Here is a 26,295-nt window from a genome sequence, read left to right as displayed (position 1 = left end):
CTTTGCAAATATTTATTTTTGAAAAACTACCGTCCAAAATTTTTGAAATCTCAAGGGGCGAGTGCCCTTTGCCCTGGGCTTCAGCCCGTCCTTGCTCAAGTTAGACAACCTCCAATCTCAATCTTTGTTGGAGTACAAATTGTGACCGGCAAGTAGGACAAATGAGTTTCCTTACCAACCAAGGATCAACGCACCTTGCATAAAACGTCTGCTTGCAAATTGGGAAGCTCCTGCATCTTTCCCCCTTTTTGAAAGCAATTCAATCATGCAGATGAACATCATCTAAAAGCTAAAGGTCCACAAAAGTGACCATCAACAGCAAAAAGAAGAGGAAGAGCACAAATGATGGAAGTGTGAAGATGCAATTTTTTCCATTATTTGCTGTAAAAGGAGATTGAAGTATTTTCCATGTAAACAATGGTAATTTCTCTCGATTTTCCTTTAATTTGGAGAGAAATTTTTTAGATAATATGCAGGGAGTTGAGAAATGTATTTTCTTTTTATTTTGTCTCTTAAATTTAATATTCAAACAAAAAAAATTAAAAAATAAAATTTTATTTCTTTTCTCTTTTCTTTATTTCCTTCCATTCAAATAAAGTATTAAAAGTCTACGATGCAACTTGCAATTCGCTTTCTTGCACAAAATTCCTAAGTTTCAATTGTTCCCACTACATACAAATTATAGTATAATATATAAACATGTAATAAATTCACCCATGAGCATATGGTGGAGATTGGAGAAGGAGAATAATCCATATAGTAATGATTGTTTCCTAGGAAAAGAACAGAGTCGGAAGTAGACATGTGACTGGTTCGCAGCCAGATTGGGCTAACCCACTTACCTAGCAAGCACCATGCATGTTGGGGAAGTACCATATGTTTAGTTGAAGCTTCCTTTGTATGGATTCAAAGTCAATATGGACGAGATTTTAATTAGCAAGCCAATAATACCCGCGTTGGGCAGCCATAATCATGATTATATAGTTTATAGAGGTCAATGCCATTAGGTTCTCTCCCAAATTATTAAAATGGTAGTTAGCCATTAAAAACATGATTTAGCAGTAAGCCGCCAGTGCAATTCACAAATTAACCACATTAATTAACATATCAAGAAAAACAAAAAAGGTGAGGATTTGTGGATTTTTCTTAGAAAGTTCCTCGCCGATTAAGGACATATAATAATAATATGGCTTTGCTCTGACTCGGAACTAGTCTTAACATGCTTCATATACTTAGCACGCCCCTTACTTCACTCCAACAACTCATATCAAGTGTTCACACGCCTCTTTTCTTTCCACTCATCAAGCACCTTCCTCCTCAATTTTCCCAGAATTGCAAACCCAGCACACTTCGTCGTCGTCTGTCACCTTCTTATTTAATAACACCATCCCTCTTTGTTTCTTCACTCACTTCAATTTCTCTTGCTTTTTCTCCGTCATCACTCTCGCTGATATGGCTCTTGAAGCTCTGAATTCCCCATCTTCTCTGTTGCATAATGATATAGAACTTCATTCCCATGAACCTTGGGTTAAGAGAAAACGAACTAAGCGTTCACGCTTGGAATTGGAAGATTCCCCTACTGAAGAGGAATACTTAGCTCTCTGCCTTCTCATGCTTGCCAATGGCACCCACGACCACCAAGACACACCACCTCCCCCGCCATCGTTAAAACTCAGCTATAAGTGCAAAGTTTGCAACAAAGCCTTCCCAACTTATCAGGCTCTAGGTGGACACAAGGCTAGCCATCGGAAACTTATGGGAGTAGTTGACGACCAATCTAACCTTCCTATGGTAACTACTACTTCCAAAACACCCTCTTCGGTTAGTTTAAGTGGCAGGACTCACGAATGTTCCATCTGCCATAGAACTTTTCCCTCCGGACAGGCTCTGGGAGGACACAAACGGCGCCACTATGATGGTGGAAGTAACAGTGGCGGCGGCAATAGCGGTGACAATGAAAATAAAGGATTGGAAGTTCTGAATTCGAGCCTGATTAGTCAACTTGACTTTGACTTGAACGTTCCTGTCTTGCCGGAGTTTCCATTGGTTTATGTTGACCGCAAGCTAAAAAGTAAACTTCCCGGCGAGGAAGAGGTGGAGAGTCCTCTTCCCGAGATCCGGCACCGACCACTTACAGTGATTGAGACGGCGAAGATGCATGGAATTCACCTATAATCAGAGCCTGATTAGTCAACTAGACTTTGACTTGAACGTTCCTGTCTTGTCGGAGTTTCCATTGGTTGATGTTCACCGCAAGCCAAAAAGTAAACTTCCCGGCGAGGAAGAGGTGGAGAGTCCTCTTCCCGAGATCCGGCAGTGGCCACTTACAGTGATTGAGACGGCGAAGATGCATGGAATTCACCTATGATCAAAGCTTGATCATGAAGATAATTATTAGAGTGGACTTTTTTTTTATTTTTAATGTAATTTTTTTAATATATATTTTTTAAAAATTAAATTTGTGTGGATATAATTATTCAATAATTAATAGTTTTTGCTTGCCTATATGGCTGAATAAATTGCGAAGTCAAATTCAATCATGTGAAATGTTCTTTGAGTACACTGATGAAAATGCTCACCCATGTGTTGCACGCACCATAAAGAAAGGTGTACGCCTGTTATTATTATTATTATTATTATTATTATTAGATTGAAATAAAAATTTAAAATGACATCATACTCTTCAATAAAGTATAGAGAGAAATTTGCCAATTGGGTCTAAAATAAAAGTACTGTTACTTTCAAAGCTGCTTGAGTAAGACTTGTTCTTTTTCTGGGGAAGAAGAAGTAAATGGTTCATGGAGAAATTTGGAGATTGGTACATGTTAACGTCTGTGGTCTTCCCTATGGGTTGACTTGCAGGAAGCAGAAAGGCACAATTTCTATGCATTTATATTATAGGAGGAGATCAAATGGTGTAGAACAGGGTAGCAGCAGCAAGCAGGAAGCACCGCCCTTGCAGCTGGTTGTCAATTAATGGGTGTATGAGTATGACTAGCTCTTTGTTTTCTTCAGTAATTTTCATTAATGGATTTTGCATGCCCTCTATACAACGCCATCTTCTGGTTGCCAGCTGCGGGTTGGTGCATGGAAGAAAGCTTAATTAAGCTTTTTTTATTTAATTAGAAAAAATGATTATTTTTTTTAAATTAAGCCTATTTAAACTTAAATAAAAAGTTATAAGTTAATTGAAATAAAAAATTAAAAATAAATTTATATAGACATAAAAAAAATATTTTTTTTGGAAAAAAATTGACATATTTAAACAAAAAATTATGGGTTAATTGAAATAAAAACTTAAAAAATAATTTATTTAAACATACACTAAAAATTCAGAGATAAAATTGAGCTTTCCCCAATCGAATTATTTCCTTGATAGACTTTTATGCGATGAGCCCATTTGGTCAAAATTATTTTTTTTTATCATTTTAGATTATAGTTGAAATAATCAATTTTACAAAATTATTTTATTATTTTTAATATTTTTATAATTAAAATATATTAAATTTAATTTTAAATTATTTTTTAAAACTCTCTGATTAATATGTTTAAAAAAAATATTTTTATCAAGCAATAATGCCGAATAGACCTGCTGCCTCTTGGTCAATTTGGATGCCAATTGGTAGCTGCTATTGGACTTGGACTTCTAAAACTTTAATGGATTTAAAGGGATCTTGCTGTGGTAGGAGCTTGAAGCATCCCTTCGGCCCCCAGCAATCTTTTCCTTTTTAAACCCCTTAGAGCATCTAACCTTGTACATTTGGGCCTATACATGGTCCAATCTCCTCATCCCAAACACTGTCCTGATCCACAGAAAATCAGTAAATTCACTCCACTCTTCTCTCGTAGAGAACAAGCATTTGGGCTGACTGGGAGAGCCAATTTTAGCCCCACAAAGGAACCTGCGAGAATGGCAGAAAAAGAAAAAAAAGTTGAGTGGCGAGAGCTGAGTAAGAGCCATCAGCTATGCCATCCCTGTCTGTTCGTTGTTTCTCTGCAAAAAGGCTGGCTTTCAAAGGTTCATTTCAGTAAAAATTGCAGCAAAAGCATCTCATGGCCCCTTGTAATATTCTCTTCATCATGCGTTTTATTCATTCGTACGTGTGATATCTCTCTATCTATAATCTATCCATCCCCAGCGAGATAGATGATGGTTCATGCGACTTGAGGAGAAGCCATAATTACCCTCATTGTACTTTGTTAGAAAAACAAAACCCATTGGTCATGATTCCTGGTTGGTACTTCGCCACTTCAAACAAAGCCTAATCATCAGGATATGGACCTCTCTGTTCTAAGTTCTAACCAGTAAACAAAAACATAAATCCTATTGTAACACCCCTAATTTTTATGAATAAATATTAATATTTTATTTTATTTAAATTTTAAAAAATTATTTAAAATTTTTTATGTTTTAGAAATTGATTTTGATTTTTTGAAAATATAAACTTTGATGATTTTTAAAAATTAATTTAAAAATCACGTGGTAAAATTAAAAATATATTTGGAGTCTACGAATTTTTCTGAGTTTTTTAGAATTTTTTCGAAATTTTTGGGCCTCGTTTTCGGTCCCAGGGTAGAGTAAAAAAATTCAAAATTTTATATTTTGAATTGGACCGGCCGAATCGAATCGGACCGGATCGGACCGATCGAATCGGACCGGCTTCATCTTCCTTTTTCTTTCTCCCCGCAGGCATCCCGACCTCTCATTCTCTCTCTCCTGTTTTCTCTCTCCTCCCTCCTCCCCTCGCTGGCCAACCGCCACCCAGCCCTCCCCACCTCGCAGGCGCGCCACCCTAGCCTCCCCCCATCACCGGCCGCCGCCTGGAACGCCGGGAAACCACGCGCGAAGCCGCTCGAAGTGCAGCGCGCCGCTTCGTCTTTCAGACCGATTCGGCCACCGATTGAGCCAGGTCTTGTGTCAAACACCATCTACACCTCGAGAGCTTTCCATAGACACCAAGAACACTAAAATCCATCAAGCGGTTTGTCCAATTTTTGTCCTGAAAGTTTTAGCCCATTTTGACTTTTGAGCTAGATTTCTCGCAAACCGTGAATCCCACGAGAAAACCGAGAGTACGAGAGCGCTCCACTCGTCGAGAGCTTCGCGGCAATATAAATTTTGAAATTTTTCGACACCTTTTTCGGTGAGTCCCACAGAACTTCGTAGTATTTTTTTGAGCATTAAATGAGTTTAGAAAATTTAGTAAAATTTATATACTAACTCCCGTGTTGTGGGCTTCGTGTAGGTATCTTCAATTCGCGGAAATTCGACAGTTGTCCAGGTCTGTAAATTTCCGGCCAGACAGACCAACTATCGAAAAAGTCTTGGAATCAGATCGAGATTTTGGCTATCCCACCATTGTCAGACGTCCCGAGCGCGTCCCCGGATTCGGAATCGGCATAGGTAAAACCAAACCTTGCTTTTTCGTAATTTTCTAGTGCTTAAATGGGATTAAAAATCCATAAAATATTCGTGGTAGCTCAGAAAACTATGATTCTTTTTTGCATTAGCCTAGTAATATTGCTAAGGCCCGCAGGGCAAAGTTTTAGAATTTTTAGAGTTTATTTGGGTGGTTTTTGCAAAAAGGGTTAATTATAAGGACTAAACTGTAATTTTACATATTGTGATTGATGACTGTTTGGATGGGCCCAGGAGGGGCTGTGTGATATGATTGAGTTGTGGGTGTATGGTTGGTGGATATAAAAGTGTGTTTTAAACCCATTTGCAGGTTGGGTAAGTCCTAGGTATAGGGGAGACTCTGCCGGATTTTCGGCACGACTTAGGACGTATTTGGTCTTTTCTTGGTTTGTATTGAGTCAATTGTATTGAACAATTATAATAAAATTGTCAGGTGAGCCGAGACAGCCTTCTTCCTCCGCCCAGCCTCCACAGTGACTGCTGTCAAGTCTGTGAGTAAAATATTAATTTTAATTGTAATTTCGATATTATTATATGTTCAAGCATGCCCATGCATCACTTATATGTATATATCTATGTAGTTAAACTCTAGGCACGTTTTATGTTGCATTCACAACTGTTAAAGTGCCATGGATGTTGTTGTGGTAATTTGGAGCAGTGTGCGTGCGTTGGCGTGCGTGTAATGTGGTGTTGGCTATGGATAGGACGGGTAGACACGGCTTGAGATCTTCGCTGGGACCCGGTCCTTCGGGGTAGACACGGCTTGAGTTCTTCGCTGGGACCCCGATTTGGTTTATTAAGCGAAAGTCCGGCTTGAGTTCTTCGCTGGCACAGGTTGGATTTAAGAGAGCTGTATAGGGGATCAGCTCCCATATATTTATGATTTGACATTACTGGGTGTGTGAGTGCTCCAAATTACCTTTTTGCTGTTATGAAGTGAAAATATTGCTGATGTTGCATTTCACTCTACAGAGTGCATTAGCTTTAGATAGTTATAGAGATTATGGTTAAAATTGATATTTTACTCTCTGAGTCGAACGCTCACTCCTGTTCATTATTTTTCAGGCTACAGGAGGATTTTTGTTGTGGTTAACCTGCTTTTCTCCTTCACAGGTTGTTTATTAATGTTTGTGTAATTCTATTAACTTCTAGAATTTCCACATGTGTTAGAAGTATTTATTTGATTTGGGTCTGTAATATAATTATCATGTTGGACCTGTAAAATTATTATTATATGCATGTTTGATAGACTGGATGAGGGAGCTGAGCTCCCATTTATTTTTATGACATTGAGTATGTGGAGGGTGAGCTGAACTCCCTAATTGATTATATATATCATGTTTACAGGTCGGGTGAGTCAAAAACTCCCTGTTGAAAGGTCCACTTTATGGTCGGACTCTGTCCGGTTGAATTCTTGAAATTGAGCTCAAATGGGCCTTAGAGTTAGGTTAAGGAATAGTTAACTTACTACGGGTCTCAGGGGCTTTAGGCTAGTCCAAGTCCTAGTGCCGGTCCGGTCCATAGGTCGTGTCGTGACACCTATGGTTTGTCATGAGTTGCGAGTTAATTTTTAATTATAGTTTTCTCTGATGGGAAACACACTTGCGTATCCAAGAATTATATGATTCTTGTATATTGTGTTCCCATGGCCATGATCACACAACACTGAGATGCCCTTCCTGTCCAGGAAAATATTGAAATTTTCTATACAATCATAACACGTTCAAAGATTCACTATGATCATCACATTATGAGGTTGAAGCAATATTTTTATGAGAAATTAAAAGGGAAAAAAAATCTTACAAATTCATTGAACCACATTACCAAGATAATGCACTGAAGCTAGGCCATGAATTCTTTTTGCCTAAGCGTGTCAGAGGGAAGTTGCTTTTAAGCTAACAGTTCAAAACAATATTGTTCATCAAGATTAGTTCATGGTGCAGGTGGCAGGGCTTATATAATTAAATTTAGAAAATTAATGAATAAATATAATAAAAATAAAAATAAACAAGGCTGAATTTGGGCAATTAACCACAGCATGAGAATCTGCGGCCATGTGCCTGCTATCATTACCTGAATTTGGGCTACACAAGTAAAGCTATCCTAACACACAGATTTATAGTGACATTAGTTTAGCAAAAGATTAAAGGAGTGTTCACTGGTCCCCTCCTTAAAAGCCTGAATTTTTTCTTGAATTGAGCTGGAAAGATAATTTTTTTTTTTTATCATAAAAAGTATATATAAGATAATGCTAGGCAAGCAAGAGCCTTCAAGTAGTAGAAGATCACATGGCATGGGTCAAAGTCTGTATACAGGCCAGAGCACAAGGTGACATTTCCACAGTGTGTGTTTTTTTCCTTTCATTGCTCAAATGCCAAGTGGGCATCATTATTCTCTCTCTCTTTTTTTTTCCCCTTCATTATTGTAGAATAATACCTTCAAATTAGCAATGCCCACAACTGCAAAATGAATTTTCATTTGTAATTTGTGATACTTAATCTTTTGATCATGGAAAGAAAATAATTTCTTTATAAATAATAATCTATTATAAATTCTAAATCTAATTTATCACAAATTAAAATATAAAATATATAATAAAATTTATTTATTAAATATATAAATTTTATATATTTATATTTTAAATTTATAGTAAACCACAGCAATGAGCAATGATTTTCCATTGTATTGTAATAAGTCCTCAATTGGCCCCAACATTGATAGGATCTTTCAAAGATTGTGTCAAAAAATTTGGTCTGTTTTAATTAGAAGTCCTGACAGTTAGCACAAGCATCAATCTCATCTTTGCATAGATCCTATAGCAGTATTTTTTAATTAATTTTTTATTTGTTGGGGTTGCACATCTGCATCAGGTGTGCAAAATAAAAAGAATTATGTATAGTACTGGGTGAGATTCTTTATGCAACAATACCATGGGGATGTGTTTAAAAACTTAAAATGATAGAACATAAGCAATTGCACATAGTTTTTTATTGATTTTCTAGTGACATAGGGGAGTGGAGCATTGCATGTGAGGTGAAAGGGAAAAAAATTGGGGATTGGATGAGGGAATTAAAGATTGTGGTCACAGCTTGTCCACTAAAGGAAGATATGTTTTCATCATTTGATTGGACTAGTAGGTTGTTTCTCTTTGTTTTCTTTCTTTATTTTAAATAACAAATAGCTTTTAAAAACTCCCATAAAAAAGAAAAGAAAAAAAACTCTTTGAAGTATTATATTTCTCTAATATATATATATATATATATATATATATATATATATAATGAAGAGGTTGCAAGATTGTCAACTTTTGAACTTGCAAGTGTTGTAAACTAAGCTTAGATGGCTTCAACATCAAATAAGTTCCAATATCATAAATTATACAAGTGGCATTTGTGATGAAGGACACGTGGTCAAAGTGTTAGGGTAGTATTTAGGAAGATATAAGTGAAATATGGGTACCCAAAGTGCTTAACTCCTTTTGAGTACTCATTGAGTAGGGGATGAATTTACAACTTCTCCCTTTGCAAGACAATCAAAGGTTAAAGGATCAAGGATCAAGGGGTATTGTATCCTCATGTGGCATCCAAACTATATATGGTGGAGTACAATCTCTGAGGACACGTATCATTAATCAGATAAAATCGAATGATTTATATTGTATCAAAAATAATTTCAAACTTTAAAATAATATATAATTTTAAATATATAAAATTTTCTTAAGAAAATAATATGATTTATTTAATTGATTTTTAAATGTTATAAAAGTCACTGATTTGACCTAAGAATCTTTCAAAACTGATAAATATTACGTAATAATATATCTAATGACACGTGAACTGATTAAAATGTTTAATTTTTTAAATATATTATTAAAATATTAAAAATTAATTTAAAATCAAATTTAATATATTTTAATTATAAAATTTATAAAAATAATTATATTATTTTTAATAATACTTTTTAAAAATTTAACCTTTTGATTTTTTCGAGTTAAAGAACTTCAATTCGTTAATAAGAATTATAAGATTAATATAATATAATATTATTATAAGAGAAAAAAATACAACGTAAACTATTAAAAACTTTTAATGAAAGATAATTTGAGTAAATGAGAATAATTTCTAGTAATAATTGATTATTTATCATTTTATACGATTTAAAAAATATTTTGTAATATTATTATTTTAGAAATTTATTATCTATGTAACTCGTAAAAGATACTAAACTATCAAACGTCAATAGATGAATAAATCATATTACTAAGCTTCATTAATTGAAGATCATACATGAGGATTCAAAATTCCAAATAATAATAATAATAATAATAATAATAATTTATGATTTATTTTGAATTGTTAAATAATTTATTTAAATATTGTGAAAAATAAATATAACCTGCTAAGGGAAGAAAATGAGATTACAATAATGGAGAGAACAATGTCATAATATTGATTGAAAATTTTAGATTTATTATTAAATGACCTAAATTGAAGGAGAGAAATTCATATTTATTCTAAATTAACATAAATCTAAGAGTTTATTAGAAAAAAATTAATAAAAATAATAATAAAAAAAATCAATTGGGATAGTTACTAATGAAAAACTCATCGATGGTCGTCTAATGAAGAAATTGGAAGGAGAAAAGGAAAAGAGGAGAGGGGAGACAGTAAAGTTAAAATTCACATTATTACAAAATTTTAACTCTAATGGAACTTTTATATACTAATAAAGCAGCAATAATAATAATAATAATAATAATAATAATAATGTATTAAAATTTTATATACATATATTTTTTTTAATTAAGAGTATGCATAATAATTTTATTTAAAAAATTTTCAATAAATTGATTATTAATTAATAAATTATATAATAAAAAGTATAAAAGTAATAAATCTTATAGTTAATAAATGGAAAATTTTGAACTTGAAGTGATCTACTCCTTTTTTTTTTTTTAAGTACAAAATCAATTAGGCTATTTTAATATTTTTATATTTGTGGTAAAAAATTATAATTAGCTCATTTCATAGGCATTTAAGTCTTTTTATTTTAATTTTTTTAATAAAAGGAAAATGACACGTCTAATTTATTCGTGATATTTTTATAATTATTAAATTAAATATTAATATTAATATTTATATAAAATTAATTTATATATATATATTATCATTTTTTTTAATATCATATTATTATAAATATGACTATAAAAACTAAAAAGCTTAATAAACACACACTTTATATATATATATATATATATATATATATAAAGTGTGTGTTTATTAAGCTTTTTAGTTTTTATAGTCATATTTATAATAATATGATATTAAAAATAAATGGTAAGTGAGAATCCAAAATTCAAAACTCAGTTTTTAACATTGAAGGCAGGGATGAAATGACGAGAATGGGAAAAATGGCACGAGGAAAAAAAGAGACAAGCTTTCATGGAGTTTTACTTTACAGTCATTATGACGGAAGGAAAATGAATATAAATAAGAAAATGAGATGGATGCCATTATTATCGAAGTACGAGAGAAGGGAATGGATGGGTCGTTTTCTGGTACACGGGCTGTTCCTCAGTTTATTTCTTTCGCTCACTAAAATATAAGAACACAACGTAACTCACTAAAGTCAGTTTGTATTTGAGAGGGGAAACACCAGAGTCATGCAAGTCAGATTGACTGTAGATCCAGAAAGTTATAGAGAAAGAAAATCTTTTAACTTCGGGAAGAAAGAAAAAGAAAATGGCGAGGTGAGGTGGGAAGTGGGGGCCTCGTGGTTTTTGGGTTCTCTCTTCTTTGAAAGAAACGTCACTCTTTTTCTGTCTACAGCCAAAGTAAAAGTTGTTTTTATTTCATTGTTGCCAAAGTGAAATAAGGACACTTTGTTAAAACTGAATCGCTAGTTTTATATGATTAAAGGTTCTTGTGGAGTCTACATTGAGGGCTAGGTGGTGGGGTGGTGGTGGGGGGCGGTGGTGCTGATTCAAAGGAAAATAGTAGAGATGGGGTGGGAACACTCTGAGATTTGGCTTTTTGTGTGTGTGTAGCCAGTGGTGGCTGTCAAAAGATTAGATGAGGAACAGCTTCATTTTTTTTATGTGAAGTTTTTGGGTGTTGTTGGGTGGATTTGGTGGTACGTGGGGTTACTCCTTTTGGGTTTTGTCCTGCAGGTAATAGGCCCTCTCATGCATTGAACGTAGTATTGTGTTCTCTTCTGCTGTGTGACTATTGCCATGCTTATATGATTCTTCTTATCTTTTGGTACTTGGCTAACTGGTAAGAAACACAAGGTCCTTCGCGATCGGACATTTTGGGCCGTTTCTAGAGACACATCTTCAAATTGATAAGAAACACAAGGTGCTTCGCTATCAGACATTTTGGGCAGTTTCTAGAGACACATCTTCAAGGTAAAGTAACAAATTTTGATTCTCATGCTTTTCTTCTGTTTTTCTAAACAATTGAATTCCTTTTCATTCATGTATTTGATGATTCTCCTATCAAACTGCCATTGTTTGTGACTGTTTTGCTTCACTTGACCTGGGCTTTATTCGTTTATATTTCCAACAGAAATCTGTTCTTGCATTTTCTTTTTGTTTATTCTTTTTTGTGCATTAGAGCTGGCTCTCACTTGGTAATTGTCTAATGAAAACAATTTTTTGATGTGAACCGTTTCTTTTTATTGGGCATGTTTTCAAATTCTTGCATTTGTTATAAAATGACTAGCAGAGATGTTCTTGAGTGGTGTTCTCAAGCTGATCACGAGCTTTTGTGGTGGGTTTTTATTGCTCTTTTTATTTATTTTCTTTTCTCACATCTTTTTTGGTTAAAGAATATAGTATGTTCTTACGTTGATTTCTGTGTCAAATTCTCGACTTTGATTCTAGCAATCTCGCTTATTCAAGTCCACTTTGAAACAACTTTGTTGGTAGTGATGCTCCCTTGTACAATCTTTCTTTTAGAAACCCCCAAATTGATGCTTCTTGTCCAATCTTTCGGTGGTTCCCTGAACTGATACCAAGATATGCTGTTTTCTGGTTGCAGGTGTTTGTAGCTTAAATTGAAGAGCTGGAAGGGTATTTTGATTTGTAAAGGAATTTGCATTCTGGGGTTCTGGTCTTGAAGCTTTGTGGACCAGAAGTAAAGGTCTCTTAGTAGTGTGTGTGAGATCCATTGGTTAAGAAAAGCAAAAACAAGAGAGAGGAGCATAAACAAATGATATAAGGACGGTGGTGTCAGTTTTGAGCAAGTGGGGGTGTCTCTCTTGCTTTAGTTTATATAAATGTTTTAAGACAATTTTTAGACATTGTCTCCTTAGTTAACCTTCTCAGTCCTGGGCCCTTGGACTCTGTTACCAATTCAGGAAGCAAACTCACTTCACTTTGTCAAAGATCATACTGACTCCATTTAGTCATTTCTCTCTTTCTCACCTTGGCCTTGTTTTGTGGGCAAGATTTCGGACACGTTAAGAAACTCATCATCAAGCTTTCTTTGATCCATTCTCTTTGGCTTGAACAGCTGGTCAATTTCAGGAGTTCAATCTCATTTCTGGGTTTTTTTTTTCCCTTTTTTTCTTCCCTGAAGCCTTCATGGTGGTTTTGCTTCTGTAATTGTGGATTTGAAACAATTTGGAAATTAGATTCTGCAAGGGAGGGGAGCTGATCTTTATTTGGCAAAATGAAGTTCATGAAACTTGGATCCAAGCCTGATTCGTTTCTGGTGGATGGGGACAATATTAGGTGAGTCTTGGATCCCTCTTTTGGTTTCTTCTAATTTTATATTGTGAAATCTGGGGACTGTCACTAGGGTTCAAATCTCGCCAGTGAAACTCCCCTTCTCCTATTTATCCACCATATATATATATAGCTGATTTTCCTTTGCACATAACTTGTCTAGTTCTTTCCCAAATGAATTATTTCCATGTGCCTTATGTGTTGATATTTCACTGTTGTTTGATTTCTATGGATTGCAACTTTGTTGCATCAGGAAAGATAAAAAAGACAAAATAATTTGTTAATTTAAGGGTATTCTTTCTTCACTGAAAATCAGTCCTTTCAATTTCAGTTAATTGTACTAGCTTGGCACCTTAATAGACTGTTTTGACAAATAATTGCAAACTATACCCTTTCTGGGGTTGGTTTCTTTTTATAAATGTTCTGTGTATTACCTTGTGCTTCAATAATTCAAATTTCTCTTATTTAAGGAATATTTATGTTCCCCCATTTTTCACTTGATTTTACAGTGTTGACTTGAGCTGTTCCAATTTGCCTCATTGTGTTGAAGAGGAAACAGTTTTAACATATCATTTTGACCAAGAATATATAACTATTCTCACAATAAATGCATCCAGCTCAAAGTTCAACTTAAATGAGGAACTTCTTTCTCTCTCTCTCTCTCTCTTCCCTTCCCCTCTTCCCCCTTTGCATGTGTACGTGCAAGTGCACAATTTAGCTGGCTCTTGAGGGACATAACCCCTTTTTTTTTAACAAATTGAGGGACCAAACTTTTGTAGGAATAGCTTTTGTTGTACATAATTTTTGTTTAGATTTCTCCCATTTGAGGTTTAATACAATAAATCCACCTATGACTTAGTGAACATTGTAATGGAAAATTATGTTATTGCCCATTTCTTCCTAATGATTTTTAAAAGGGCACTCGGTAATGGTGTTCATGTATTCAATGTTAAGCAGCCAATATAAGTGTTATTTTACTAGCAGGGCAAAAGAAATATTCAAGGAATAAATGTCTGATATTTCTTTGGCTTTGACTAAAACGTTCCCTATTATATGTTAAGCTTAAGCATTAGCTTGTTCCACCTCTGCGATTTGTCTATTTAGCACTGACAGCCATCCAGACATGTAGAGCTCCTTGAAAAAGGTGAATCAAGCGAATGGTTCATATCACAGACTGGTGAAAATACTCACTTATTGTTTTAAAAATATTTTTATCCTCCAACAATTTAATATCATATGAGCAATTCTCTTATTTCCTTTCATTTCCCATGTTGATATCCTTCATTTTTTCATTGTAACCTATCTCAATAATTGGCTTTCTTTGTTAGATGAAGAAATTTTGTATCATTCCTAAATCCGATGGAGTTTGTTGGTAATCTGACTGGAAAAACTTCTATGTGTCCAGGTATGTGGCAACTGAGCTGGCGACTGACATAGTAATTAATGTTGGAGATGTGAAATTTTATCTGCATAAGGTATGAATTCTATTTGATCTTTCAACTGGGTGCTATCTTGTACAATAATTTACCAGTTACCATGCATATAACGCAAGGAATAAACTCTCTTCAGTAATGTTTCAAATTCTTAATGGTGCTAGGAATAAAAGTAGATCATTCTGGCATTAATGGCTGGGTCTATTCCAAATCCTTTTATGTTCCTTCCTCCTTGAACTTTAAATAAAAGTTGAGAATAGATCAGAATTCTTTTTGGCTAAATGTGCCAATGTCTTTGGCTGTTTCACTCTACAGTCCTACTATACAGTACACTGGTGTGTACTGGGTTTGTGGACAACAAGTTATAGCTCTAACCTTCTTAATAACTTATATTGAAGATCCTACCTGCTCTTTTTATTCTTGTATTTTTAAAATGCGCCTGCATAATTGGTCAGAGCAGCTATGCCTTAGATAATATCAATACAGTTACCTGTATTGACATTTCTGTTATCAGAAATTCTGGTTTCATTTGTACTAATTTCCAAAATATTTCTATAGTTTCCACTGTTGTCCAAGAGTGCACGTCTGCAGAAACTGGTTGCAAACATAAATGATGAGAACAGTGATGAGATTCACATCCAGGATATTCCCGGTGGACCTGCAGCTTTTGAGATATGTACAAAGTTCTGTTATGGTATGACAGTCACTCTTAATGCATATAATGTGGTTGCAGCTCGATGTGCAGCAGAGTACCTTGAAATGTATGAAACTGCTGAGAAAGGAAATCTCATCTACAAGATTGAAGTCTTCCTTAATTCTAGCATCTTCCGTAGTTGGAAAGACTCGATTATTGTTCTTCAAACCACAAAGTCTCTTCTTCCATGGGCTGAGGAATTAAAGCTGGTCAGCCATTGCCTGGATTCCATAGCTTCTAAGGCTTGCATTGATACTTCCAAGGTGGAGTGGTCATACACCTATAATAGGAGAAAGCTCCCATCTGAGAATGGGAATGATCCCATCTGGAATGGTGTAAGAAAACCTCAAACAGTTCCAAAAGATTGGTGGGTGGAAGATCTCTGCGAGCTTCACATTGATTTGTATAGAAGGGTAATTACAACAATCAAAACGAAAGGAAGAGTCTCTGGTGATGTAATTGGCGAATCCTTGAATGCATATGCCTTGAGAAGATTGCCAGGTTTTAGCAAGGGAATAATACAGAGTGGTGACATCATAAGATATAGATCATTAGCAGAAGCCATTGTGTGGCTACTGCCCTCAGAGAAAGGCAGCGTTCCCTGTACTTTTATGCTCAGGTTGTTAAGAGCAGTGATTCTGTTAGAATGTGGAGAGATGGAAAGGAATGAACTGATGAAAAGGATTGGCCTGCAGCTAGAGGATGCTACAGCGGCTGATCTTTTGATTCGTGCCCCAGCTGAGGAAACAGAAATGTATAATGTTGATATCGTGCAAAGCTTAGTAGAGGAGTTTGTGATGAATAAACAGAATGCTCAGAGTGATTTTCCCATGGAAAATGAGTACCAGGAGAGTAGAAGCCCAAAGTTAGGATCAGATGGTTCCAAGATGAAGGTAGCAAAGTTGATTGAGAGCTACCTTGCTGAAATTGCACGAGATCCCAATCTCTCTCTTTCAAAGTTTGTTAAACTTGCAGAAATGGTGTCTAATTTCCCAAGACCATCCCATGATGGACTTTACCGTGCCATTGATATGTATCTTAAGGTAAGTTCCTGAACATTATATACCATACTGACCTTTTAAGTATGCTTAATAAATAAGATTTTTATTGGTATTATATGTAAACATCAACAAGTGCACACACATGCCTATATAAAAGAATGGCATCAACTATCATTACTCTCTCCTTGTCTATTTATGTGACATTTTTGCCTAGCTACAATGATAAGAAACCAAAAATCATTTTCCCCCTTGTTTGTTTGAGTTATTCTGACAAGCAGAGTTGTGCCACTGTGTTTGAAAATTCAAGATACTTTGTATAAAAGAGATTTTCAAAGTATCGTGTCATTATGGCTAGATACGTTCTGTGGTCATAATTTCATCATATTTTAGGTTTATATTAAATGCTGGACTTTTGCCCACGAGTTGCGCGGATATAATCATTATTAGTATATATTATTTAGTTGAATGGAAATACGAGTATATAACATTTTCTGTTCTTATATTTAATTTATTTAAAATATTTTAAGATATGTTTGTAAAAGAAACTGTGATAATATAAACGGAATAAATGCGAAGAATAAATAATATTTTGAAAATAAATATAAAGAATAAAGAATAAAATGCCAATAAAATGTATATAAATAAATTCTTATATTTCTTATAATGCCTTTGTTACTAAAATATCATTTGGTAGGTTATTTTAGAGAATCTTGGTTGGATATTATTTTTTCTATTTGCATTAGGAGGTGGCTAGTTTGATTTTTGATGTGTAATATTAGTTTATATAGTTATAAGTATAGCTCTTAGTTTTCGTAGCATTAATTAAATTATAACTTTTGCCATAAATTTTTTTATTATAAGTAATTAAATACATGATTTTATAATTATAGTTAATAACGAAAAGCTGGCTTTGGTTTATATAATTTATAACTATGAATTTTAATTTTCTTAATATTAATTAAATTATAATTATTGTCATAAATTTTTGTATTATAAGAAATTAAGTACTTGGTTATACAATTATACTGAACAATGAAAGATGGCTTATCTATATAAATATTATAAAACTTAGGTGAAATTTATTGCAAGAAGATACCTTCATGACAATAAATAGGTATTTTATTATTGTAACATAATATGGAATTTGAACGGGATGGAGGATCAAAAGGATAAGCCATGGCACTTGACAAAAAAATAGGATAAACACTATGCAATATTTGTTAATGTAAACATGATATGGGATATGAATGAGATAGAAGATCAAAATGAAAAGACATGCCACTTGGCAAAAAAATAGGATAAACGTATGGCAATATTGTGTTAACCTATTTCAAAGATCAGTTTTATAATATTTATATAGATATAGATAGATGTTTCTTTGACGAAGCTGGAAATGCTGTTTGCTTCAATTTATTTGTCACCATCTTTATTACCCTCAGTTTTGCCATTGAAGTAAGCATTACTTTACATTTGGAAGATGATAATCATTTGGATTGACTTGTTTCTCTCTACACATGCCACTTAAATATCAAGAAAAAAAAAATCCCTATTTCACTTGAAAATTACCAAATCTATACTCTGCTAAAGACTATTTGTATTTATATATATATAAGGTTAAACTGTACATGTAATTTTTATGAGTCAAAGCCCATCTCACAAACAGCATATGAGGCTCATTTATGCTTTTACATATTCGTTCATTGATCCACCTCTCCCATTCCTTTTTCTTAATCCAAATTATGCGGCTGTAAATTTTGTATTGGAGTTGCAAGCATGCACAGGTGGTTGTTACTGGTTTCAAAGTACTTGCTACAACTGACTGTTATTTTTGGTGCAGGAACACCCTGGGATAAGTAAGAGTGAGAGAAAGAGAATATGCAGATTGATGGATTGCAGGAAGTTGTCAGTGGATGCCTGCATGCATGCTGTGCAAAATGAGCGGCTTCCCTTGAGGGTCGTTGTGCAGGTCCTCTTCTTTGAGCAGGTTAGGCAAGCAACATCATCTGCTGGCAACAGCACACCAGAACTACCAGGGTCCATTAGGGCATTACTTCCTGGTGGATCTCATGATGGGAGCTCAAGGTCGACTACAACCAACACAGAAGAGGACTGGGATGCTGTGCCAACAGCTGAAGATATAAAGGCTTTGAAAGGGGAACTTGCTACACTACGATTAGGTGGGAGCAATAGAAATCCGAATGATGGTGCTAAAAGTGATGCTGAAAAGCTTGCAGCCAATAAAATGAAAGGTTTAGTCATGTCAAAGATCTTCTCAAAGCTCTGGTCAAGCAAAGAACGAAATGGTGAGATTAGCAGCTCTGATACATCGGAGAGTCCTGGTTCAGCTGCTGAAGAAGCAAAATCCACCCCTTCCAGAAGCAGGAGGCATTCTGTATCTTAACAAGTCACAGATACACAGAAGAAGAACTAGATCATGCATCTCTTGGCTTGTAAAATTATCACCTAGTTGACCATTAGGAAATTAAAACCCACTTTTTCCAGCTGATTTTCTGCTGGAATTTTTCATGCAAAAGAGACAAGTTGAGAGGAATGGGAGCTGATTTCTTTGAGATCTTACGCTACCAATTTTTGGTTCTGCATAGAGATGGAGCTACCTAATACTCGCTGTTGGCCTTAATGACTAAGATATGTTCTCTGATACAGTTCCTCTTTTGTATTGGATTCGGAGGTATCCTTTTTCAATTACCCCACCATGCATGGTGTGATAAAAAGAAAAGTTGCACAGATGAGGGATCATAAAGTTCATGAACAAGCTGAAGAAATCAAGAACATCTGAAAGTATGAAAGATAATGAATGATCCTATTCATTCATCATTAACTTCTGTAATGTACTATGGTTCTTATACATGAGTTGTATAAGAGAGAACAGCCAGAAAAAAAACATCTTCTATCTACAATTGATCTGGAAAATATCTTTACCAGCTGTAACTAGCTTCTAACAACTCCTCCCGCCATTCCCATTCTTGTTCTTAGCCAAGAATCAAAATCCCTTCAACGCATCGTTTTGACTTTGTTTTACAGTCTATCTTTGTTTCGGCTTATTATTCACCGTTTCAATTATTCACTGCACATCGTGTGTCCAAGCTTCGAATAACTTAAACTCAGCTGCCTGCTTCTCAACTAGCCGATATGATCTTCTAAGTTCAGCAACAAAACCCCACACGTTTTTCTGGACTTCTTGTCAAGTCTTCTAAATCTGCTGTTATCACTAAATTGAAGTAAATGTAAGCTATCACTTCCCGCCCATGAAGGATTATGCACATCTTGCGCTTAAGCTTGGACGTGGATGTTGACGTTTCTTGAATTTTCTTGTGATAACTACAGACTTTCCAACAATTGAGTGGAAAACTAATGGTCCATAACTGATTTCTTTGGATTCAGAATTGAAGTTGAAGGTGTTGTTTAGGCTTTTCAATCACCAGTAACCCCGTTAAGGCGGTTGGGATTGAAGTCTTTATCTTGCTCGGCCATGATTGCCAACCTTATCTTGGAAAATATAGAATACAGGCTCAAGTCAGGTCCAGTTTGGCCCATTAGGTTCTGTGGTTACTGGGCTCAATTTGATCTATTTCTTGTGATATTGTACAGAAATCTTGAAGAATAAGCGAAAAAGCAACCTCATCATGAAATTGATAATATTAAAATCTTGGAAGGTAAGGGTACAAGAAATTTTTAACAATGGCATCTTCCTTTTGAACCTTGGACCAAACCTAGCAAATTTAATCCATGAAAAATTGACCTTGAGTAGATTCAGTGCTTGCCCACAAATTGATTTAGTAGACCAGGTTTTAAACATTTAATTAGTTCAGATGTCCTGAGATTGGTCCACACAAATATTAGCCAATGGGTGGTTCTCAATTTTCTTTTCTTCTTCTTCTTCTTCTCCCATCTTTATTCAAATTCTCAAAGATAGAAAAACAATGCAATAGACCAAGTGGATTGCTTCTTGCTTTTGTTTTTTTTTTTTCTTTCCTTCTCGAGGCAATCAAATCCCTCCAGATCAAACACTACCAACCACAGCTCAATTGCCAATTCCTCAAGTGAAAGGTTGGAACTTTGTTGGTAAAAGGGGGTGTCAAAAAGATGGGCCACTCTGCTCATTGACTGTTAAAGAAGACTAGCTATAGCAAAGACAAGGAAGCAGAGAGCCGACCATGTTTGACTATAATTTGCAACAGATAATTAATGTAATTTTCAGGGTAAGGACCCATTCAAAAGCTTAGCTTTTCATTAATCTTTTTGATTTGAAAGTGGAAACCCTGTTTTGAGGGACATATCTTTTCCCAAGAAAAATAATAATTGGACTAATTCACACCTAAACATGTTAATTAACCATATTAAGGTTAGCTTAACATGTAAAGATGGAGACAGCACCAGTCAATACTTAGCCTAATTCCTGCTTTTTATGCTGCCTTTGTTAGTATTAGAGTAATCAAATCTTGTCAATACTTACTTTTGTTGGTTTCCTGTATTATTGCTAAGATAAATAATAAAAAATAAACGCGTTGTCAATCTCTATTTATATTAATTTGATCAAGACTTGGGAAAGCTTTGAAATGAAAGCTCCTGTTCAATGTATCAACTTCATTATCATGGAGGAATATACTAAACTTTTAGTCAATTTAGCACTTAATTATATGAGTGACCCTTGCTTTTTTTCCTGTCTTTTAACTTCACTTTAACATTATTAGGTGCTTGTGTATGCAATCCCTGACGAATTTACTTGCTTCTATTTCAAGAAAATTACAGGCTAATTTGGTTTTGTTATTTCTTTAATTGCCATTGCATATCATTAATTAGTCTTTCAAGTGAAAGACTAAAATTTGATTTTATCAAGTGAATAATATGTCAAGTGAATGATAAATCGTTTTGAGAAATTAGTCTAAAGAGCCACTGGCTAATATGAAATTGAATTTCTAACCAAAATCATTGGGCAGTCCAATTCTTGAACAGTTACAGTAGATCAAAGGAAGAGATCAAAATTGGAGTCAAGTCATAATAATAAAAGAATGGATAAAACAGTTACCACAAAGCAGGTACAAGTGTGGGGCAGGCTCTGCCATTCTTGGATTGGTTTCCTTTCCTTTGGGTTTTGACTTGTTTATCTACAATACTAGATAAATATTTAAACTCCAGCTGGAAATCAAATACTTGTCATCACATTACTTTCTAACTTGCTTTCAACTATCCCTCTCATGAATCATGATCCCAGCAAAACCCCATTTCTTTCAATCACTCCACTGTTAAACAAGTAGTTTAGTGCATACTTAACCTACCTCTAGTCTACCTTTTTTTTTAATCCCACCTTTAAGAGATAGGATTAATTAATGGTAAATTTCGTTTTCAATTGAAATAATAATTCAGCAATAAAAGTTTGAAGATATGATCATGAAATTTTTAGCTATAAAATATCTGGAAAACACAAAAGGAATGGGTGAGAAAAACAGGGAGAGGGTAAAAGATAAAAACAGGGAAGTGGGTTTAGCTTTGAATTTTCAGTAGAATTTGCTTTTCGTGATAGTGATGGCTAGAAATCCAAGTCCAATCTTGAAACTTAATTGATAAAGTGAGAGGCACTAACAAGTTATAAAAAGATCCAGGGTTTATAAGCATGAAACGAAGAAATCAAGAAAAATTTTTGCTAACAAATCACCTCCAAATAAGAGGAGGATTTGATATTATTTTAGACCCTCAAGTCCAACTTTATAAAGAAAGCAGGCGATGTGAGATAAAAGGATTGAGAAAAATTTGTTGGCAGCAGCGATAATGGAAAGATAATTAGGTACAGATATATTCAAATCTTATTTTATTTGGTTCCAAAAACGTCATAATCTGAGAACCTCCACAATGGTCCATAGTTCCAAACTAAAGCCATCAACACAAGGGTCCCTGTGTAAAGGAAAAGACGAGGAAGCGAAAATACCTTATACCCACTCGTACTATCCTCTCTCTCTCTCTCTCAATGCAAAGCCAAATCTCCTGTCAATTTCAAATATATATTATAATGAAAGCAAAGCCCTAAAAAGAATCCCCCAACACCACCACCAAAGTTCATCCACATAAAAAAGTTGTCCATTACAACTATATCTTACAATCTATGAATATATTTTGGGACACACTTGAAAGACACCTTTGCCCCTTCATTAAGACAACTTCTGGTCCAATATGCTTTACTTTTGATGTCCACCGACCCTAATTAGAAAGATACTTCGCAACCAATTAACCAAAGAAAATAGGATCAACAAAGGGTATATAATCAAAGAAAGTGAATAATTGATACGGCCAAGAAGAGTCCTATTCTCGATAGAAGCAAGAAAAGAAAAGTTAATTGCATGAACACACTAGTTTTAGTTTTTGGGTGAGGACTGAGGATATTCCAATTTCACCTCATCATCTCTATCTCAAACATGAACCGCTTAAAGACACTTGGGAATATAAGTAAAGAAGATAACCCTAACCCCATCACCCCCCACATCAAACTAAGGTTGCGTTTGGCTGCTCGAGGATCTAAAAAGCCACATCCATTTACAAAAAAGTTGAAAAGCAAGCAAAAGTGGGGATATTCCCTTGTACAACAAAAACTCATATCTTCTCATTCCCTCTTTTTTTATCCCCCAAAATCCTCCACATCAATACCCTACCGAAAGCCCTAAAAACCCAAAAATAAAGATTTAAAAAAAATAAAAATAAAGGTGGTTTTTTTTTTTTTGGACCTTTTCTTGTTGCTCTACTAATTTAGCCTTTCCGATTTTCTTCTTTGACATGACCATTACAAGTTTAGAACTCTCTAGGGTCAACAAAAATGGACACGCCAGGTGGTGATTTAGTCCAGTCACCGACGGACCCGTCACTGTAGTCTTCCCCAAGTCTCTTGATGCACCACAAATCCTCAGGGCACGATAGCATTTTCCAGTGTGGAATTCCTAACTTAAGCGGTTCGCGACTCGACACCTCCGTGGCCACCACCCCGCACCCACGCTCCTTCGCCAAGTTATGCGCGTAAGCACACAGCGCCTTTACCATCTTCACTGCAAGTGGACCTTCGCCTCCAAGACCGTACAAAAAATGCAACCCAAATGGCCTGAACACCTCGGGCACCGATGGCAACCTCAGAAACGGCAACGCCTTGTCAACCATTCTCGTCGTTGTAGCAAGCGTGCGCTTCACGCGCGACACTCCACGGACTTCCAGTCTAAACACGTCCTTACAGTTCCACACGCTTAACACGGCCCAAGACTCAGGCGGGTCGGATAGCAACTTATCGAAACCGGGCCAGGAATCTGATTCGTAAGTACCACGCGGCACAGCCAAGAAGGTGCCCAAGCTGAGTTTGTTATTGAGCACCGAGTCAATGTCGCGGGGGAAAAACTCGGTGGTGGACAAACGGCGGCGATAGAGCAATTCAGCATCGTGAGGGTTGAGTTGAAAGATGGTGACTCTGTTGGAAATGGAAACTCTGTGAGCAAAGACCGGGTTGACAAGGATAGAAGGCGTACGGAACTTGGAGTAACCGCATTTGTCGGTGAACAGCTTAACGGAAGCGTGGTTGTCGTTTTCAGTTGCCAAGTAGGAATATTCAGCGCCGTTTTCGCGAAACCACTCCTCCATAGTGCGCACCAGTTTTAAGCCTATTCCCATTCTCCTGCATTAGAAAAAAGAAATTAATTAATATAAATATAATACACAAAAAAACAAAGATGTTTTGAGGAAAATGTTAAAATAAAGGTCATTAAGGCCCAATAATTGGCAGGCAATGGTGTTTAATTATTAGACTTGTCGTTTTTTGATTCCGGGAATTGGAAACGCAGATTGTTTAAAAAGGACGACGTCGTAGAGTACAAATTGAAAAGTGAGGGACTTACCGATGGGAAGGAGAGACACGAAGGCCTAAGATGTAAGCAAGTTTGGTGTAAACAGGGAGCGGCTTAGGAGGGTTCTTGTTGATGGTGCTAGCGTTTTTGACTTGTCTTGAGAGCTTTTTGCCACATGTAACGGCTTTGATGCAGCCTCTTATCATACCCACTATCTTCCCACCCAACTCAGCCACCTATATTCCAAAAAATCAAAACTCAAATGGGTTAGAACTTATTATTTTTTAATTTTTTAATGAAGTTCTTGATTATTATAATTAAGAAACACACGTAAAAACGAATAGGTACTTGGGGGGATTGTTTGTTTGTGGCAAAATGAGAGAGGGATTATTAGAAGAAAAAGACAAATGAGTGAAAATGGACAAGTATGGTATTGTGGGTATGTACCAGCATAAGGAAAGCAGGGGAGTGGCGGACCCTGCAAATTGGGTCACCCAAGAGGTCGGTGAAGAGAGAGAGCTTCCCACTGGGACCAACCTCACATCTTCTCTCCACTTCCTCAACACCCCATCGATCTCTGCTCGGATCAAACTCTCTCACAACTATCATTCTTTCTTCCCCCATATTAATAACACCCAACCACTTAATTCACAACAGTCAAGCTTCTTCGCTTCTTGGTGCAGAAAAGGGTTATACGTGTATTTATAGAGATAGAAGGAGCTGGAGGTCGTTGGTTAAGACTGAACAACAATAATAACGTGTGAAATAAGCAAGGAGGAAGAACAGAGGCTAAGCTAGGACTTCGAAATTAGCGAAACCAGGCAGAGAAAAAAAAATGGAGGATTTTGAACAGCTCATACGTATCATAACAACTCATAGGAGACAACCAAGAGAAAGGGGAAAATTCCCAAACGGGAATTATAAACGTTTGCTCGTTACTCTTTTCTTCTTCTTCTTCTTATTCTTCTTCCACTTACTGCTATGTGCTTTCTTTAGGCAAGTGAGTAGTTCATCATTGCAAAGAAACAAGCGATCTTATGGTGCCTATAAATACCTGATTTCGGGTCCTCCTTTTTCTTTTTTTCTTTAATAAATAAATAAATAAATAAATTCTCTCTGTAGAATCCCATCGCTCCCTTTTTTTATATATATAAGTATTTTTTAAAAAATTAAATTAAAATGAGTGCTTTTGAAGTCCCTGTCCCTTGCGTAGTGCTTGTCTAGGACTAGTAAGAAATACTAATAATAAAAAAAAAAATTATCATTTTATCTTATATTGAAAAAAATAGTAATGGCTAATGATCATGGAAATGAAAAGGGGCCAGAAGAGCAAATGGCGGCTGTGGCTGCGCAGTCTTGTGGGTGTAGTCGTTCTCTATTTTGGTTTTAATCATTTATATCTATGGAAGGAGGTGTTCCATCATGACCCCATTTGTAATCATTACCTTTTTACTTAGATCCTTTTTCTTTATACCACCTCTCATTTAACCTTCCATTCCATGATCATCATCACATCATCTCTCTATCTATGTACATATACACATATGCCATGCAAAACATAGTAGAAGATAGTAAAACGGGATGCGGAGGAGGGGAATGGGCACGTGGGCAAGTCCCAGGAATTTCGGTCGTTGATTTGTGAGTGGGCTGCAAAAGCGGCTTTTTCTCTCCATAATCAAACTGTTAAATTGCGTTTTTTTTTTTTTTTTGGGTTAAAGAATCCAACAGTGACTATGACAACTTCCCCAAATACCGTCAATTTTCTCGTCATCATCATCACTATTGTCCACAATCTATGGATGAACGGCCACGATCCAGTCACAAGATGTTTTTACCCACTTAGCCCATCTTGCCAAAGGCGAATGCAAAATTTCTCCGTATGACGCATCCCTATCCTTGGTGATGTAGGTGAATCCTTTCATATCATCTGCTGTGTGATTGGACGGTTATGATAGAAGATCCGCATAGTTGCTGATGGAAAGCAGTAACATGTGAATAGCATTTATTTTCTCTGAATTAAAGAAAAAGAAGGGGAGTTGATGGTTGGGTCTTTAATTAAGTGAACGCGTCATTAGGAATGGTTTTATTGTTAATTAATAATAATTAACAATGGTATCATTTGCATGCTACATGGATGAATTATTATTATTATTATTATTATAACTACATAAAGCTGGAGCTTAACAA

At 35.4% G+C, this 26,295-nt stretch overlaps 3 protein-coding genes across 6 annotated transcripts; 2 read left to right on the top strand and 1 right to left on the bottom strand.

Annotated features, from left to right (window-relative positions):
* Positions 1-1,226: 1,226 nt before the first annotated feature.
* LOC110638215 (zinc finger protein ZAT10) lies at positions 1,227-2,540 on the top strand. The gene has a single exon (XM_021788689.2). The coding sequence runs from the start codon at positions 1,453-1,455 to the stop codon at positions 2,173-2,175; it is 723 nt and encodes a 240-aa protein (XP_021644381.2). The 5' UTR covers positions 1,227-1,452; the 3' UTR covers positions 2,176-2,540.
* Positions 2,541-10,961: 8,421 nt separating this feature from the next.
* On the top strand, positions 10,962-18,939 carry LOC110638256 (BTB/POZ domain-containing protein NPY5). 4 transcript variants are annotated; one of them, XM_058150219.1, is made up of 6 exons: positions 10,962-11,588; positions 11,709-11,825; positions 12,460-13,154; positions 14,554-14,623; positions 15,140-16,318; positions 18,114-18,939. In XM_058150219.1, exons 3-6 carry the CDS (start codon positions 13,093-13,095, stop codon positions 18,675-18,677), a joined length of 1,875 nt encoding a protein of 624 aa, XP_058006202.1. In that variant the 5' UTR covers positions 10,962-11,588; positions 11,709-11,825; positions 12,460-13,092; the 3' UTR covers positions 18,678-18,939. The 4 variants fall into 4 exon arrangements, with proteins under 4 accessions (XP_058006202.1, XP_058006201.1, XP_021644440.2 ...); XM_058150218.1 differs by having other exon boundaries at positions 11,700-11,825; XM_021788748.2 differs by having other exon boundaries at positions 10,962-11,825.
* A 3,864-nt stretch (positions 18,940-22,803) lies between these two features.
* On the bottom strand, positions 22,804-25,147 carry LOC110638214 (probable N-acetyltransferase HLS1). The gene is made up of 3 exons (XM_021788687.2): positions 24,556-25,147; positions 24,160-24,344; positions 22,804-23,939 (listed from the first exon to the last, which is right to left on the bottom strand). The coding sequence occupies exons 1-3, from the start codon at positions 24,730-24,732 to the stop codon at positions 23,075-23,077; spliced, it is 1,227 nt and encodes a 408-aa protein (XP_021644379.2). The 5' UTR covers positions 24,733-25,147; the 3' UTR covers positions 22,804-23,074.
* Between the last annotated feature and the right edge of the window lie 1,148 nt (positions 25,148-26,295).

Source organism: Hevea brasiliensis, chromosome 7 (assembly GCF_030052815.1).
Source record: "Hevea brasiliensis isolate MT/VB/25A 57/8 chromosome 7, ASM3005281v1, whole genome shotgun sequence".
Taxonomy (NCBI): domain Eukaryota; kingdom Viridiplantae; phylum Streptophyta; class Magnoliopsida; order Malpighiales; family Euphorbiaceae; genus Hevea; species Hevea brasiliensis.
This window is presented reverse-complemented; position numbering and strand designations above follow the sequence as displayed.